Consider the following 16,291-nt stretch of genomic DNA (forward strand, 5'->3'; position numbering starts at 1 on the left):
AGTTTGTTGAACATTTTTTATTGTTCGTTTTTAATTGCTAACATGTTTAACCATAAAAACCATAAATGGTAACTTCGTTGATTTTGACTGCATTATAGTTTTAATTTTAAGCCTCAAAAGTTAACCCCAGTAACATTCCACTTATTTTTTCAAAGAGTATTACAATGAGTAATTGAAAGATTTGACATAACTGATAAGATAATAATCAAAAAGCTCCATGGAAATCAACAAAGAAGGCAAATAGTGCAAATTATTAGAAAAGCAAACGTCTGACTGTGTGAATGCCTCACCTGTATTACCTGTCGACCACACTCCACTGTGACCAGTTTATGGCATTTCTTATGCACCAGAAGCTTACAGTTGATACACTTGTATCCCTGCCTGCCCAGACCCCAGATACGATCTGTGCAGATGGCACAATGAGCACGCTGTACAAAACAAAGGAACAGGCACAATAAAGCAAACAGAGCATACTACAGAGAAATTAACAGTTGAATGGAAAAAAACTACAAAAAAAAACAATAAGAGCATATACCCTGTTAAAGCGTTTGGCCTGAAACGCATGTCCAGTGGCATAGTAGAGTTTCCTCCAACGTCGAGCTCCCCGCCGGTATATAGACTCTGAGTACAAATCAATAAAATCTATTCACCATTTACACAGAATCAATACAGCCAAAATCCATTGTTCTTCAGCACTATAAAGAGTTAAATAAAAAAAATACATGATCTAAATATGATAAAAAAATATCAGAAATCACACATACTGTCTTCTCCAGGACAGGGCATGCCAGGTTTTTCAGGGACACAAGGAAACACTGTGGAGAGAGAGAGAGAGAGAGAGAGAGAGAGAGAGAGAAATATTGTGAAAAAAAGAGCTCCTGCATGACCTTTCTGTGACCTCTCCTCATCTGACAGCGGATAAGGACTTTGGGTCAACAAACAGAGTCTGTCCAGGCCTACAAGGTCAGCCGGTGTGGACAGTGTCTATTGATGGACAGTCGGTGGGGGTGTTTTTCTGAAAGCCCTTGTGACCAGCCGTCGTCTCCTCAGCATGACTAATGAACTCACCCAGCAGGCAGAACAATGCATCTCTGTCAATTAGGCTTGCATGATACTTTGAAAAATGCGATAATGTTGTTGAGCTTTGCAATAACGATATTTCTTGTGATCTAACATTTACCAAGAGAAATTATATTTTTATTAGCTATTGTTTAAAATTATGTAAATATCATACTACTAATCTATTTTCATTTCCTGTTTATAGCAAATAACTATCTGTATATTACGTATTGCGACTTCCTGATTTGTCCTTAAGTCGCTAGAGAGGCAGTGAGGGTCCTTTGAATTTGTGACGTGCTGATGGCTGAGACAGACACGCTGAGCCCAATATGTTATTTGCAAAATTTTTTATATAGTTGAAACATGACAAACAAAACAGCAATTTGTGGGTTAAATACCTGTTGTGTATGGAGCTGATTATTGCATTGTAGTGATATAGGGTGGTTGCGTGTGCCGTGGCGTTGTTGCGTGTGCTGTGGCGGTCAACAAAAAGTACAGCTACCCCACTCTTATTCTGTCCTCCTAACACAGGTGTGATTGTGCACGCGGTTTATTTGCTCTAGCAGGAGCCAGGTAGGCCCACGTGACTAAAAACATCAAACGTCACCGTGAAACCCAAACTAATCAGCATACAAATAAACATTATAATTAAATGAAAAGTAATATGGCTCCTATATTACGTTTATATCTATTTGCATTTACTTAATTATTAAAAGCAACCTGTACAGGATGTTCATCTAGTTATAAATCTCTGTTTACAGTAATATGACTTGTATATTATATTTATAGTGCATCCATGTGTAAATATTACCCATAGTTTTCTATAATTGCACTTATACCTATATCCTGCAATTGCTGATATTACACCCCTGGATAGACCTAAACTTCATTTAGTTCCCTTGTACATGTGTAATGACAATAAAGTTGAATCTAATCTACTAAAATAAACAGGTTTGATTAATAAAATTTTAATTCATGGCAATGAACATTTAGACTTGAAACCACTGTGAATGACTGAAAACCCAAGCAGATATTCTGATTCCTATTCTCTTTTCCCTGCTCCTGATATTAGTATTCAAATCTCTGCTCTGAGGCACTAGAGTCACCTTTTGACATGAATACAAAAATAATTAGGTATTAAAAAAAATAATAAACCCTATATAAATAACCTATGCTTGCAACACAAATGCTTGGAACATAAAATAAATAGAATCTAAATCGCACCTCTGTGCAATACGGATATTGCACATACTAATATCATGATAACAATAATTTTTCAATATAATGAGCAGCTCTGCTGTCAAACATTGCCTGAAACCTTTCTCTCTTGTCCATTAAGCATCTAAGGACCTGTATGATGCTGTAGGGGTTGTTATAAATAAATAAACACATGTACCCGAGCCATAACATCCAAATGTGGAGCTTCATCTGAGCTCATCACTAGGGTCTTGACATGCTTGAAAGAACATGTGTTATGATGACTCATGAAAACAAATCAGTATAGTGATTATAAACATTATATACGAAGAAAAATTACACAATTTTTATCCGTTTTCATTTAAAAGATTGCATGTCAGCTATTTGTTTACCAAAAAAGGTGAAAGGAATCAGCAAATAGGAGCATAAATTTTGTTGTTGTTGTATTCTCCTATTCACTGCGCTTAAAGTTTTCCCAACTATGATAACTTCCGCTACTGAGAAACCAGGAAATGTGAAAAGGGTCTATTGTTTCAATTACACAATAGGTGGGTGTGGCTCAGGTGCGTCCTCTTTGATGTGGAAGTCTTTGGTTCATTTCTTCTGTTCAATTCATCAAGATCAGACGAACAGCAGAACAGTAATCAGGAACAGTAATTGAATATAAAATAATACAGCATAGTCTTTGTTGTACAAGTAATACAATAAAATTAATTGGTATTTTAAGTTACAATTGGTGCAAAATCTTATGCCTGAATGCTTTTAAATCCCTTTAACAGTCACAGGCCTCAAAAATGAATCCAAATTATGAATTATAATCCAGAATCAACATTGCATATCATGCGATGTGACTATTGCGGATGCTCACATTGCGATATGTTCGGGATGTTCTCTGCTTAGCTCACCGCTGCTCTGGGCATTTTAAACTTTTTCCAGAACAAAAAAAAAGAACTTTTCTGCGAGTACATCGGGGCCTTAAGACCTGGTGTAAAACTTCATCCCTCATAATTCTTTCAAGAATTGAGAGCACAAAAGCACACGCACTCTAGCTAACCCACATCAAAAGCCAAATCCCAGCATACCATGAATAATGAGCTCCGAGTCTTTGTTGAGTTCATATAGACGCAAGGCCTCCTCCAGCTCCAGCTGAGAAGAAACGGTGCACGGATCCCCTGCAATGACAAGCACAGAGAACGCTCAAATCAGACCTCTCCACCAAAGACATCAGCATAACTGACACTGTAAAGAGACAAACGGTGCGAGCGAGGGAGAATTTAAGCAGGCCTGAGAAAGAGAAAAGAAACCGAACGCTATGATCATATCGAGCGTAAAGCAAAAATCTGTTCGTTTGACATCATAAAGCCGTAACATGGCCCGTGGTGTTGTACGAAGCTGACGTCAATGCTGTTGTCTGAAAAGTAGCCTGTGGCACTGACTGCTTCTGCTTTCACAGACACACACGGCCCTCAATCAAACATCACAGAGAAGGCAATGAGAGACGGCGGGCATCGCTGCCAAGGCTTGCGCAGACAGACGGGATTAACTTCTCGCCATGACGGCCCGTTCAGATCAGCTATGCTAATGAGCAGCGTGACTCTGGGCTCAGCATGGCATGGTGAAGATTTTGGTATTTAAATGAATTTTCTTCCATCTCCATTTCCCATCTCGCATGACTAATGCAGCAGTTAATCATCGCGCGCAGTCAATCTTTCCAGCATAAAACCCCACTCCCTGCTGTGTGTTGCATTCAGATTCACATTATTCCTCATGTAAAAGCCATCTATTTTAGTTCTGCCAGTGGAGTCCAGGGTAATTCGGAGACTCTAATGCAATCTGCCAAAAGTGGCTTCATTTGTAATATATAAAGTGCTGGTGCAAATGAGGCAGACGCTTCAGCAGAATGGCAGGAGGAAGCTTGTTGCTACGGCGACAGTTAAAGAAACAGAAGGAAAGGCCACATTTACACCTGGCATTAACATCTGTCTCTAGGGATTTGATCAAGCGGACAGCACTAAATGCAGGTTCAAATCAAGTGCAAAAGATGTTGTGATCACTCAAATCCCATTTGTGGGTAGTTAAACAACACACTTTATATTTATATCATCAATGCAGATGCGTCCAGGACATATAACACAAAATTACACATTGCATAAGATGTAATAACATATTAAAATATCATATAAACAACAAAAGGCAGCACAGTGGTGCAGTGGGGAGCACAATCGCCTCACAGCAAGAAGGTCGCTAGTTTGAGGCCCAGCTGGGTCAGTTGGCATTTCTGTGTGGAGTTTGCATGTTCTCCCCGTGTTTGTGTAGGTTTCCTCCGGGTGCTCCGGCTTCCCCCACAAGCCCAAAGACATGCAGTATAGGTAAACTGGGTAAGCTAAATTGTCCATAGTGTATGTGTGTGAATGGAAGTGTATGGGTGTTTCCCAGATTAATAAAGGGACTAAGCCGAAAAGAAAATGGATGGATGAATGAATTTTTAAAAATTATGTAATCATAGGAATGGTCTAAAACTTCTTGACTACTACTTCGTTGGTATATGGTAAAAAAAAATTATTATATATTTTTTTTACATTGTTTTTAAACTGGATCGGGGGAAATGGATGTTACTTATTGCATAAATATTAATTCTTCCAACAAAGCCCTCTCAAAATAAAATTTTAAATAGAAAAATATTATTAAACAAAAATAAATTCACCTGATTTTACAAAAAATAAATAAATAAATAAAATTAAAAAATCAGAGTGTACTTTACAGGCAGTCGTCCGTTTTTGACCCTGAAGACCACAAGTGTGATTCACAAATAAGGATCACCAGAGTAGAGGTCTGCATTCCCACAGCTGTACGATGGGAGCCGTGGGACCCAACCATATTTCTTGCGGTGTGGGAGTCTAGGTTGAGGGTTTATGGATGTTTCCCAGTGATGGGTTGCAGCTGGAAGGGCATCCGCTGCGTAAAACATATGCTGGATAAGTTGCCGGTTCATTCCGCTGTGGCGACGAAATTAATGAACGAATAAACAACATATCATTAAGTTTAATGCCTATATTGAATTAACTAGGATCAATCAAAATCATGTCTTAAATTAATTCTGACATGATCTACTGGGATTTTTTGCGCACAACCATCTCTAGGGTTTAGAGAAAATGGCCCGAAAAAGAGAAAATATCCAGTGAGCGGCAGTTCTGTTGGTGCAATTCCCATGTTGATTGCAGAAGTGAGAGGAGAATGGCCAGACTGGTTCAAGCTGATAGAAAGGCAACAGTAACTCAAATAACAGCTCATTACACCCGAGGTATGCAGAAGAGCATTGAGAACGCACAACACGTCCAACCTTGAGGTGGATGGGCTACAGCAGCAGAAGACCGCACCGGGTGCCAATCCTGTCAGCTAAGAACAGGAAACTGAGGCTACAATTCGCACAGGCTCACCAAAATTGGACAATATTGGAAAAACATTGCCTGGTCAGATGAGTCTCAATTTCTGCTGCGAGATTTGCATGGTAGGGTCAGAATTTGGCATCAACAGCATAAAAGCATGGATCCATCCTGCCTTGTATCAACGGTTTAGGCTAGTGGTGGTGGTGTAATGGTGTGGATGATATTTTCTTGGCACACTTTGGGCCCATTAGTACCAATTGAGCATCGTGTCAACACCACAGCCTATCTGAGTATTGTTATATTTAATACCTAAATTGAATCAACTAGGAGCAATCAAAATCATGTCTTGAATTAATTCTGGCAATAATATGGCCGTTCAGCATTAGTATTACATCGAAAAGTGCATTATATTGCTAAACTGTAAAGTAAAAATTAAACTATTCATGAAGTGACCCTCATACTCAAGCAACTTTTATCCTATAAAACAGCTCATTTAGAAAAATGGGTCAATTAACTGCAATAGCCAAAATTCAGTTTTAACAAGTAATCGCTATTTTTGGTTTAACAAGAGAGGGTCTTTTTTCAGGGAAATCTGATCACAAGAGAACACAGGAGATGCATGTTAACCAGGTATAAATGTCAATCTGTCTCGACTGACTGAGATCAGATCACCTGAGACAGATGCTAACACCTGCTGTGAATAAAGACCAGAGAGACACAAAAGAAACAACGAACCTTCCTCATCAATCCACTTCATGGTGAAGAGCTGGTCATTGTCCATGGAACACATATCCCGCACCTCATTGCAGAGCCCCTCATAGGAGATCGAAGGCTCAAAATGTGTGATCATGATGTCCCTAAAACAGAAAAAAGTCACATTCATTAAAATCCTACATTTTAGTGCTGCACGATAATGGAAAAAGCTGAAAATGCAGTTTTGTTTTTCTGTGATATGTAGATAATTTCACTAGATGACTTGAATACCTCGATTTGGTAAGAATTCATATACAGAAATTAATCAAATGCAAAATAGCACTGCAGACTTCATTGATATGCTGTAAAAATCACAGGCCTGAAAAACACATGTAATTATCAAACTTTTGCTTCATTATGGAAGAAATCTTCAATGACTGTGCCTCATGGTCAACTATAATCACAAATTCAACATTGCAGATCCTGCAATCTCACTATTGCGGATGCACACATTTCAATATCGATGCTACAATGATATATTGTGCAGCCTTACAATATTTTCTGAAAAATTAGTGCAGGGCGATATGACAAATCTTCAAAATAAAAATAATCAAAAATATAAAAATAAAAGTCATCAAAATATGTTAGGATATAGTACATTTCTGTAAATTCAATCAATTAATTGTTCCCTAATATATATTAGGGGTGCTCTGATCGATCGGCTGGAGATCAGAATCGATCGGTACTCGCTTATCTGGCCTATCACATGCACCGATCGTAAGTGTTAGTTTACGGGTTTACAAGCAGAGGAAGATCCATTTAAATTCCTATGCATCAAAAATGCACTCCAAGCTTTTTCTTCATTGAGGCATGTTGAATTATTCTTCCATCATTTGCAATGTTTCCAAATTGCATTGTCAGTCATTTTCTTACCAAATTTTTAATCTGTTTAATCTATTACTTTCTGTAAAACTGTTTCTGACCATGACTTGTCTGCACTAAATGGTTATAACAGACGTGTTTAAGGGATTATATGCAACATCCTTCATTTATTCTATGGGAAAGGAGCAAGCTCCACTTAAGTATCGTACTTAGAGGGAAAATGTGCTTGATGCAATGTTAAAGTAAATATAAATCTTGAAGCATCAGAATCATTTCTAATAACTGGTTTATTTTATCTTTGCCATGATGACAGTAAATAATATTTTACTAGATATTTTTCAAGACACTTCTATACAGCTTAAAGTGACATTTAAAGGCTTAACTTGGTTAATTAGGTTAACTAGGCGGGATAGGGTAATTAGGCAAGTTATTGTATAATGATGGTTTGTTCTGTAGACTATCGAAAAAATATAGCTTTAAGGGGCTAATAATTTTGACTTTAAGATGGTTTTTAAAAAATTACAAACTGCTTTTATTCTAGCTGAAATAAAACAAATAAGACTTTCTCCAGAAGAAAAAAGATTATCAGACATACTGTGAAAAATTTTCTGCCCTGTAAAAATGTAATATTGTGCTCAAAAAAATTATGAAAAAAGTATTATTGTAAACAATATATTTTATTACACCAAGAAATAAACAATAGAGCATAATATTTTTATTTTATAACCATTTGATACATTTACATCATAATGCACAGCCCTGTTAAAAATATTATAAATCATTTTAAATGTGGTAATTAAAGAAATCTAAATACTACATCAGTATATTTTAAAAGAAAAAAACACCGTAGAGGGAGTATAGGAGACGGCGAGTTTCTAGGAAGCTGTAGTACTAGCATATTCCCATAGTAGGAGGCACACAGCAGCTTCTTACTCTCTGTTGTCTACCGAGCTCACACTGTTTTGGTTAATTATTAACAGCAGGGAGTCTTTCCTGTCTACGAGCCGTGCACTGACCCACACATGCCTACGAGCGGCCACTGAGACTATCCCACACACCACCTTATGACGAACAAAAACAAAATGCTTTTATCTGATCCAGGACTATTATGATCAAGCTACGGTATGAGACATAAAAGGCAGTTATGCGTGTCCTGTGATGAATATCTGTGAGATTATAATAGCTCAGTCAGCACTACAAAACTAGTGTCTTAGTTCATCTTTACAGAGAGAGAAATTTCCTCTTATCATTGCATAAATGATATAACATGATTCTGGCGTATAACTAAAGGTTTTGTGCCCACTATCTCAGTTGTAAGAGATGCACCCTGTGAAAGCTCAGCATCTCTGAAAGGAAGCAGTGAAGCGACATTCCTCTGTAGGGCCTACGTGGATCAGTACACACTGCTTTTGCAACAAGCATGATGAGCAAACACTCAATGCCATGGTCAAATAGGACTTACAACAAACTCAAACACGATTTTCTGAGTGTGAATTTGTAAGGAAGCATACAGGGACTTTAGTCAAGGAGAATACTAGGAATAGTACACAAGGAAATATGATCATTCCTTTAAAGCAAACAGTAGGTGTATTAAAGGGATGGTTCGCTGAAATTATGTCATCATTTAAGGTGCTTTCATACTAGCTTAGTTAATACTATGTTTTAGCTTCAAACATTGTTTAGTTCTTAGTTCTGAGGAGCTTATAAAACATCAGGTGACACTACATTTTAAAAGTCCCGTGAAGTGCTTTGAAATATGCATTTTTGATCAATGTTTGATGTAATCTCAACCGAAACAAGAAGAGAGGGTGGGATATTGTAGCTCATCCCCTTTTTTAAAAAACAGCCAATAGTGTTTTGTTTTATCACCGCTCTGCCAGTGAGAGTGGTTGAGCTCAAGCGCATCAAATGAAAAGCAAATGAGAAGCGTCTTGAAGGGGGCGGGACATCAGATACAAGAGAGTTATGATTGGGAGTTGATGATCATTATATGACACCACAATTTTTTAAAAATAACAACACATTCAAACTTTTTTTTTTACTTTTCACCAATGCCAACTGCTGTAAACTAACTGGGTCTTTAAAATTACACTGAGAACTTGCAGTGCATTCGACTCTGGTATTGAACTATACCTGGCAACATCATCACTATAAATAAAAACAATTATTTGCAGCACATCAAGACTAGTTTTTTGAGTCACAGATTGGACAATTTTTCGGATCAGAAAAAAAGGAGACAAATGTCAATTTCTTTCCGTTTACACAAAAAATTACTGCAAAACCATTGGTTTTAACAAACAGAACTTAGAAACTAATGTTATAAGAATAAAAAAGAAAAATATTCAATACGAAAAAAATTATCTTTGCTACTGTTTCTGATTATGCTAAATGTAGAAATCTAACATCTTGTACAACATATCATATTTATTTTTAATAATTCAGCAATTCACACATAAAACGTATTATTTTTGAAAACCTAATCAATGACATCATTTTGATGATTGGTTGTTGCCACTCAGTGGTTGCACAATGAAATTGCTACAACACTCACTAGCGTCAAGTTCCATTAAACAGTGATTTCAGCCTTTACCATAAACATGAGTGTTTATATCTGAAATATAAACCGTTATCCCAGTACTTCAAATTTTCTGTAATCATTATATTTTACCAAAAGCCAAAATGCTTTCATACACATGATTTGAATGACGCAGGAGGTGATCTCTCTGCAGTTGTAATAAATGTCGAATTAACATACAAGTTGAAAAAAAGTTATTACTTCGCAGGTCATGCGAGTTGCTCAATGATTAACATTTGCATTTTTTTTCACTCACTCACGCAACATGGATATTTTGCTATAAATGATACTAAATTACTTAATGTTAATTACATGAACAAATGAAACTTTAATTGTAAATTGTTACCATAAACATATTAAAATTGGAATTATTAAAATTAATATTAACAGTTTAGTGTCCTCACAAATTAGACATTGTTAATGCATATGAAAAATCAAGAAAAAGATTTTAAACAATTATTTTAAGTGACAATTTTAAACCATTGCAAACAGACAGAGAAGGGCCCACGAGCTAAGCACATCACTACTGTTAAAAATTTTTTAGCCTAATAGTTGCAATATAGGTCAAATCTGAAATGCTTATTACAGACATACATGTGACTGAGAGAACAAAAAAGGATCATGCATGAGTGATAGAAAGAGCAATAAATGAATAAAAGGAAGAACTGAGGACTGAGGAAGAGAATAAAGACAGAAATTCATCTTCGCCAGGCTTCAGGGATTTTTAATCAGAATATAAAAGGTGCAGAGAGTAACATGTCCTTCACTTTATTCAGTGATCTACTGCTGTGGTTCTCAAAGTGTGCTACGCTTACCACTAGTGGTACGCAGGCTTTCTTCGAGTGGTAAACAGAGCAATCGCTGAATAATTAGTTAAAAAAGAACACACTTTTAACCCTTTGACGCATACAATAACACAGATGAAATAAGTAAATTGGTTTTAATAAGCGAAACCTTTTATTTTATTTTTAATTTTCTCATGTTTGTTATGGATTCTATCATTTGAAGCTAAACTTCTCCCCATATTTGTAACAGTTGCGTATCCCATATTTTTATATCCCAATGTTGACTTGCTTTTCTGACCACAAAGCCTACTCTAACACGCAGTAAGTAGATCTAACTGCTAATTTAAATTTGTAAATCGAAATCATATTAAAAAAAAAAACATATATACATAAATACACACACACACATATATACACATACACACACACACACACACACACACACACACATACATACATACATACATACATATATATATATATATATATATATATATATATATATATATATATATATATATATATATATATATATATATATATATATATACATATACACATACATACATATATATATATATATATATATATATATATATATATATATATATATATATATATATATACATATATACATATATATATATATATATATATATATATATATATATATATATATATATATATATATATATATATATATATATATATATATATACACATATACACATACATACATATATATATATATATATATAATGTTTTGATTTCAAAGATATACAAATACACGTAACATACATTTCATAATTTATGAAAAAGAGTTTATACATGAATATGATGACATATAACTAGGGCCAAACAGAATCTGCGGACATTTTTTGGTATTTCTGCGGATAATTTTGATAGAAATCTGCAGATTTCTGTGGAATTATTTTGGCAATATCATAACTAAAACCTTAATAAGTAAAATAAAAAATAATATCTTTTTAACTTTTATTTAATGTTTATAATGCAAATCCAATTAGATTCATTTTATTTGGTAAACAAAGCAAGTCTCTCATATAATATATCTACTAAAAGACAGAAAACTGCATTGTACATAAATCAGATGAACATTTTCATATTAGTAAATAATACTACTGAAATTAATTTTAAAAACTGAATAAATATAGATTTACACACATTTACTCAAGTAAATAAACAGAATTAATGATGGCCTAAAAATCTGCGGAATTCTGAGCGTGCCGATTATGCGTGGGCCTACATATAACCTATATTTAAGAGGTCCAAAGAACATTTCCAGGTTTTGATGCAGAGGCTACTATATGTTAATACTTTACATTTTAATACAACAATTTTCTTTTTACTTTAAGAAAAATGCCATTTTTAATTAACTTTTAAAAGCACATTTAATTTAAACATTATTTATTTTATATGTAAGCACAGTGCAGTGTTAATGTCCAAACTATTTATAATGTTTAACGTGGCTGACAATAATAAATATTCATAATAAAAGGAATTAATCTGCCTCGTTTTTGAACTGTGCAGAGCTGTAGCTGCTTAATTAGGCCTGCTATGCGACTGTATTTTAATACTGGTCATAATGGTGGTGCTAGGAGGGACAATTATTTTCTGAGGTGGTACTTGGTGAAAAAAGTTTGAGAACCACTGCTCTACTGCATTCAGGCAGAAACCTGCCATTAAGGCCTCCACACAACCCCTGATCGCCTCAATCACGTCCACAGCAGAAGTTTATACAGAAAGGGGGGTTGAAACTGGTTCAAAGATTGTCTAAAATGACCCATTGAAAAACAACAGAAACCAGAGAAAACACATATTCAGACACAAATGGTGGGTTTCAAGATAGTCCACACCCTGAAATTGAGCGTCTATTTTTATACGGCATAGACCATCAATTCATGCTCACTCCAGAGTTTTCGAAAGGATTACATATCCTAAAGGCTTTTTCTTTATTCAGGGTGTCCACGGGGTCATAAAAAAATCAATTATGAGAAAATTAAGGCCCTTAAAAGGTATTAAAAAGTCTTAAATCGTCTGCGCAATAGCCTAGTGGTTAGCTCGCCAACATATGGTGCAGTAGCACATCAGAGCGTCCCGAGTTCGAATCGCGGCTGAAGGACATTTCCTTACCCTACCCCCTCTCTCTCCAACTGCTTCCTGTCACAATACTGTCCTATCTAATAAAGGCAAAAAGGTCGGTACCTATGGAAAGTGCACCGACACATGCAAGACTCGTGGCGACCCGGGTTCGATTCCCGCCTCGAGGTCCTATGCCGATCCTTCCCCTCTCTCTGCTCTCTACACTTTCCTGTCAATTCTCTCTACTGTCCTGTCAACATAAAGGTGAAAACCCCTAAAAAAAAGATTTTTTATTTACGTTTTTTTTGGACAACAGTATCTTCAGCAGAAAAAAATATCTGAAGATGCCATTTAAAATTGTAAATAAATCTGTGTTTTTGAAAACAATCAAGACAGCAGAAGTCAATGATTCATTTGAATTATTTAGCCTGACATGTTGACTTCTCCAAAATATTATAAATCTTTCAAAAAATAAAATCTATTGTTTTCAAAGGGGAAGAAGTTTTTGTTTTTACCCAGACGTTTTAAAGGAATATATTTTAGTGCAGTAAACACAATACCGTGATACAGTGAAATTTTTATCCAAGGTTATCATACCGTCAGAATCTTATACCTGCCCATGCCTAATAGTAAATAATCTCTAATCAACAAATTCACCTGAAACAGAAACTGACGAGAGTCAAGACAAATGCACATATACTATAGAATTCATGAAGAGTATAAAGAGCAATCAGTCTCCAACAGGTCTGACAAAAGATACTTGTCATACAAGTTTTTCAGGTGCATGACAAGAAGAAGCGTCACCACAAAGAAATAGCTGACTGAAAATCAGTTATACATAATTGTGCTTTTTAATTCAAAAGAAATAAAAATATTTTTTCCTAAAGGTCACTTCATATTTCCCTAATTTTCACTGTTATACAGAATCTTCTAAATGTGACAGATTGCAAATCGGTTCAGTGACAGGGAAAGCTCCAAGGTAAAACAACACATCATATAAACCATTATTATCTTAACAATATATAAGTGTGTTTAGTGAACAACTATAGGTGAAGAGGAAAGACAAGCAACAGAAAGAGTAATGAAGATACAGCTCATTTGTTATGGTTGGTTTCAGTTGACAACTTTGTCAGAGTTTTGTTTTGAGCTTAGCTAACACAGCTTGCTAGCTGGCTTTTCAATAATTTCTGAAAATTCGCACTGTTAAGAATGAGTAAGAATGCAATTATATATAAAATGGTCTCGCTGGCTACTTACCCTCTGTAGTAGGCTTTTACCCGGACTTGGTGCGGGTTTTCTCCGGGGTGGGACATGGTGCTGTCCCGCAGCGTGGGCATTATGGACTCTCCGTATTCCCGCTAGCTTAGCTAATGATGCTAGCCAGCTATCGTCTGACGAGGAAAAACTACCGGAGTTTTAAAACTGAATGTATTCCTTGGACAACAATAGTGCTGTCCCCGGTAGATTAAACAGCCTGACTGAAATATAATTAGTAAAGTTCAGACGGAAATTAAGCGGACTACTAGAAGTTCTGTCTGACGGGGAAACACTCCCTTCTTCTGTCGCGCAGGCCTCGAGACGGACTGATCCAAACAGCGGAATGTGGAGGGGGAGGATGAGAGGGGATTTCCAGAAGAAAAAATATTAAACAGTAACAGCGACTGATTGTGTCACACAAAAAAATTTGAAAAGATAGTTTTAAAAAGGTTCAAATATTAAGCATCTGCTATATTACTGATGATGGTGTATTGTGGCAATATGGTTCAATAGGTTCAGTTGAATGGGAGAGTCTGGTAACATTCCGATTATACCACACAGAAATTGAAGAGGGTGGAGAAGAGCAGCTTTTATAGGAAGTACATTGTACTGCTTTTTGTGGGTCTCTGAACAATTGTAGGGATGCGATTAATAAGCAAATGAACGCTTCTGTTTGGTTCTGACCTTCTACTTCCAGAGAGAAAAAAATCCAACCGCAAAGACTTCAGCCTTTTAATTAAGTCCAGTGTCTTAAACTGTGTACTGTCACAACACTGACAGCTCTTGATTCAGTTTAACTCATAAACACAGGCAAATAAATTCAAGCAGTCTACTTTAAAATTTATTCCCTCAACACATGTCTCATAAAATCACACACTCAAGATTGGATATAGTTTGTATCAGAAAGAGGTTGGTTGGGCTTTGTTGAGTATTGACAATTGTATATGGTGAACTTAGTTTTGCTGCTCGCATTTCAAATTCATCAGTCAAAATTTTCAAACTCCAGACCTATGTTTGTTTGTTTTTCTGAACGAATTTAAACAATACCTATTATTGATCCAATTTTCCCATAACAAAAAGGCTCTAAAATCTTTATCTGTCGGCAGCTCTTTTCATATGTTAAATTAGTAATTTGTGCTTTATCAATATCTATTTTTATACCCCTTGTGTTTAGCTGTTTCTTTATGTTTTATTTGTTTTTACATTTATTTTTCTTCATTGTTAAAGATAATTATTTAGCCTTTTTGTTGTTGTATGTATATGCTTATATTGTATACACTGTTTATGGGCTTGATATAAAAATAATAATAAAAAAGATTAGGTATAAAAGAACCGGCTCATAAGAGTCAATTGTTTGTGAATCGAATCTTCTGTTCCCCAGAATCGTTTTGCAGTGCCACACTCCAGTGTAAGACGCCTTCTAGTGGCGAAATCACTGCTATTGTAACAGTGTCACGATTAGTCAAAACTCGTTTTTACATGGCTTTGACATACCTGCCAACACTCCGGGTTTTTCCCCGGGAGTCTCCCGTATTTCAGACCCATCTCCCGTTTTGTCATTTCTCCCGGAAAACGACCAGAATTTCACCGCCTTCCCCCGGTCCTCAGTTGTTTGGTACTATCGGATCGCTTCTAAAAACTTATAAAACATGTGCTTTATTTAACATTCTGCATTATTTTGTATTATTTTTTCATGTGCCCTCATTTATTTATTTATTGTTTCTTTTTCTTTCTCGTTGTCTTTCTTTTGCTTTACTTTTATAATATTTCTTTAAAATTGTCACATTTCTCTTGTTGCAAAAAAATTTGTATTGCGTGTACTATACTTCTATCTGTTTGTATTTCTGTTGTAATTGCCTGTTGTTATTGCAATAAATTTTTTTTTAAAAACTTCATATATCATACCTGCCAACATTATATGAGGGGAGGAGGATGTCTCTGTGTCCAGTACCAATCAGAGACTTTTCACCAGCTGCCATCGGAATAGTCGGCGATCCGAAGTTATAGATTGTACCAAACAAAGCAGCTTAACATAGATGAAGAAAACCGTATAAAACCATAGCTGTATTTCAGTTTCTAGAACATTCCAGCAAATCAGGCAGGCAGGAGAGCAGTGAATGCTGGTGGAGTCGCAGTTAAAATGAAATCGATTCAGTTCAGTGTAGCAAATGTCACTCTTGAAGTTTAATTCAGTTTAATTCAATTAGTTCTATGCAAATGCAGATTTATAAAGACATTGTTTACCCTGTATAGACAGGACATGTCGCTAATTAATCATCACAGCATTTTACTTAAGAGCATCCTAACAGTTTTCAAAGATCTTGATGACAAAGCCAGTCATAATTAAGTGTCAATAT

The 16,291-nt window shown here is 35.7% G+C and overlaps 1 protein-coding gene across 1 annotated transcript in view; it reads right to left on the bottom strand.

The window, feature by feature from the left end:
- Positions 1-14,277, bottom strand: part of prkci (protein kinase C, iota) — a 38,001-nt gene extending 23,724 nt beyond the window's left edge. The window contains exons 1-6 of the mRNA XM_056478514.1: positions 13,935-14,277; positions 6,378-6,499; positions 3,339-3,428; positions 765-815; positions 536-621; positions 291-428 (exon numbers count right to left, since the gene is read on the bottom strand). Coding sequence (XP_056334489.1) covers positions 291-428; positions 536-621; positions 765-815; positions 3,339-3,428; positions 6,378-6,499; positions 13,935-14,014 — 567 coding nt within the window. The 5' untranslated portion in view covers positions 14,015-14,277. The remainder of the gene's footprint in view (positions 1-290; positions 429-535; positions 622-764; positions 816-3,338; positions 3,429-6,377; positions 6,500-13,934) is intronic.
- Positions 14,278-16,291: the final 2,014 nt, after the last annotated feature.

This window comes from Danio aesculapii, chromosome 2 (assembly GCF_903798145.1).
Source record: "Danio aesculapii chromosome 2, fDanAes4.1, whole genome shotgun sequence".
Taxonomy (NCBI): domain Eukaryota; kingdom Metazoa; phylum Chordata; class Actinopteri; order Cypriniformes; family Danionidae; genus Danio; species Danio aesculapii.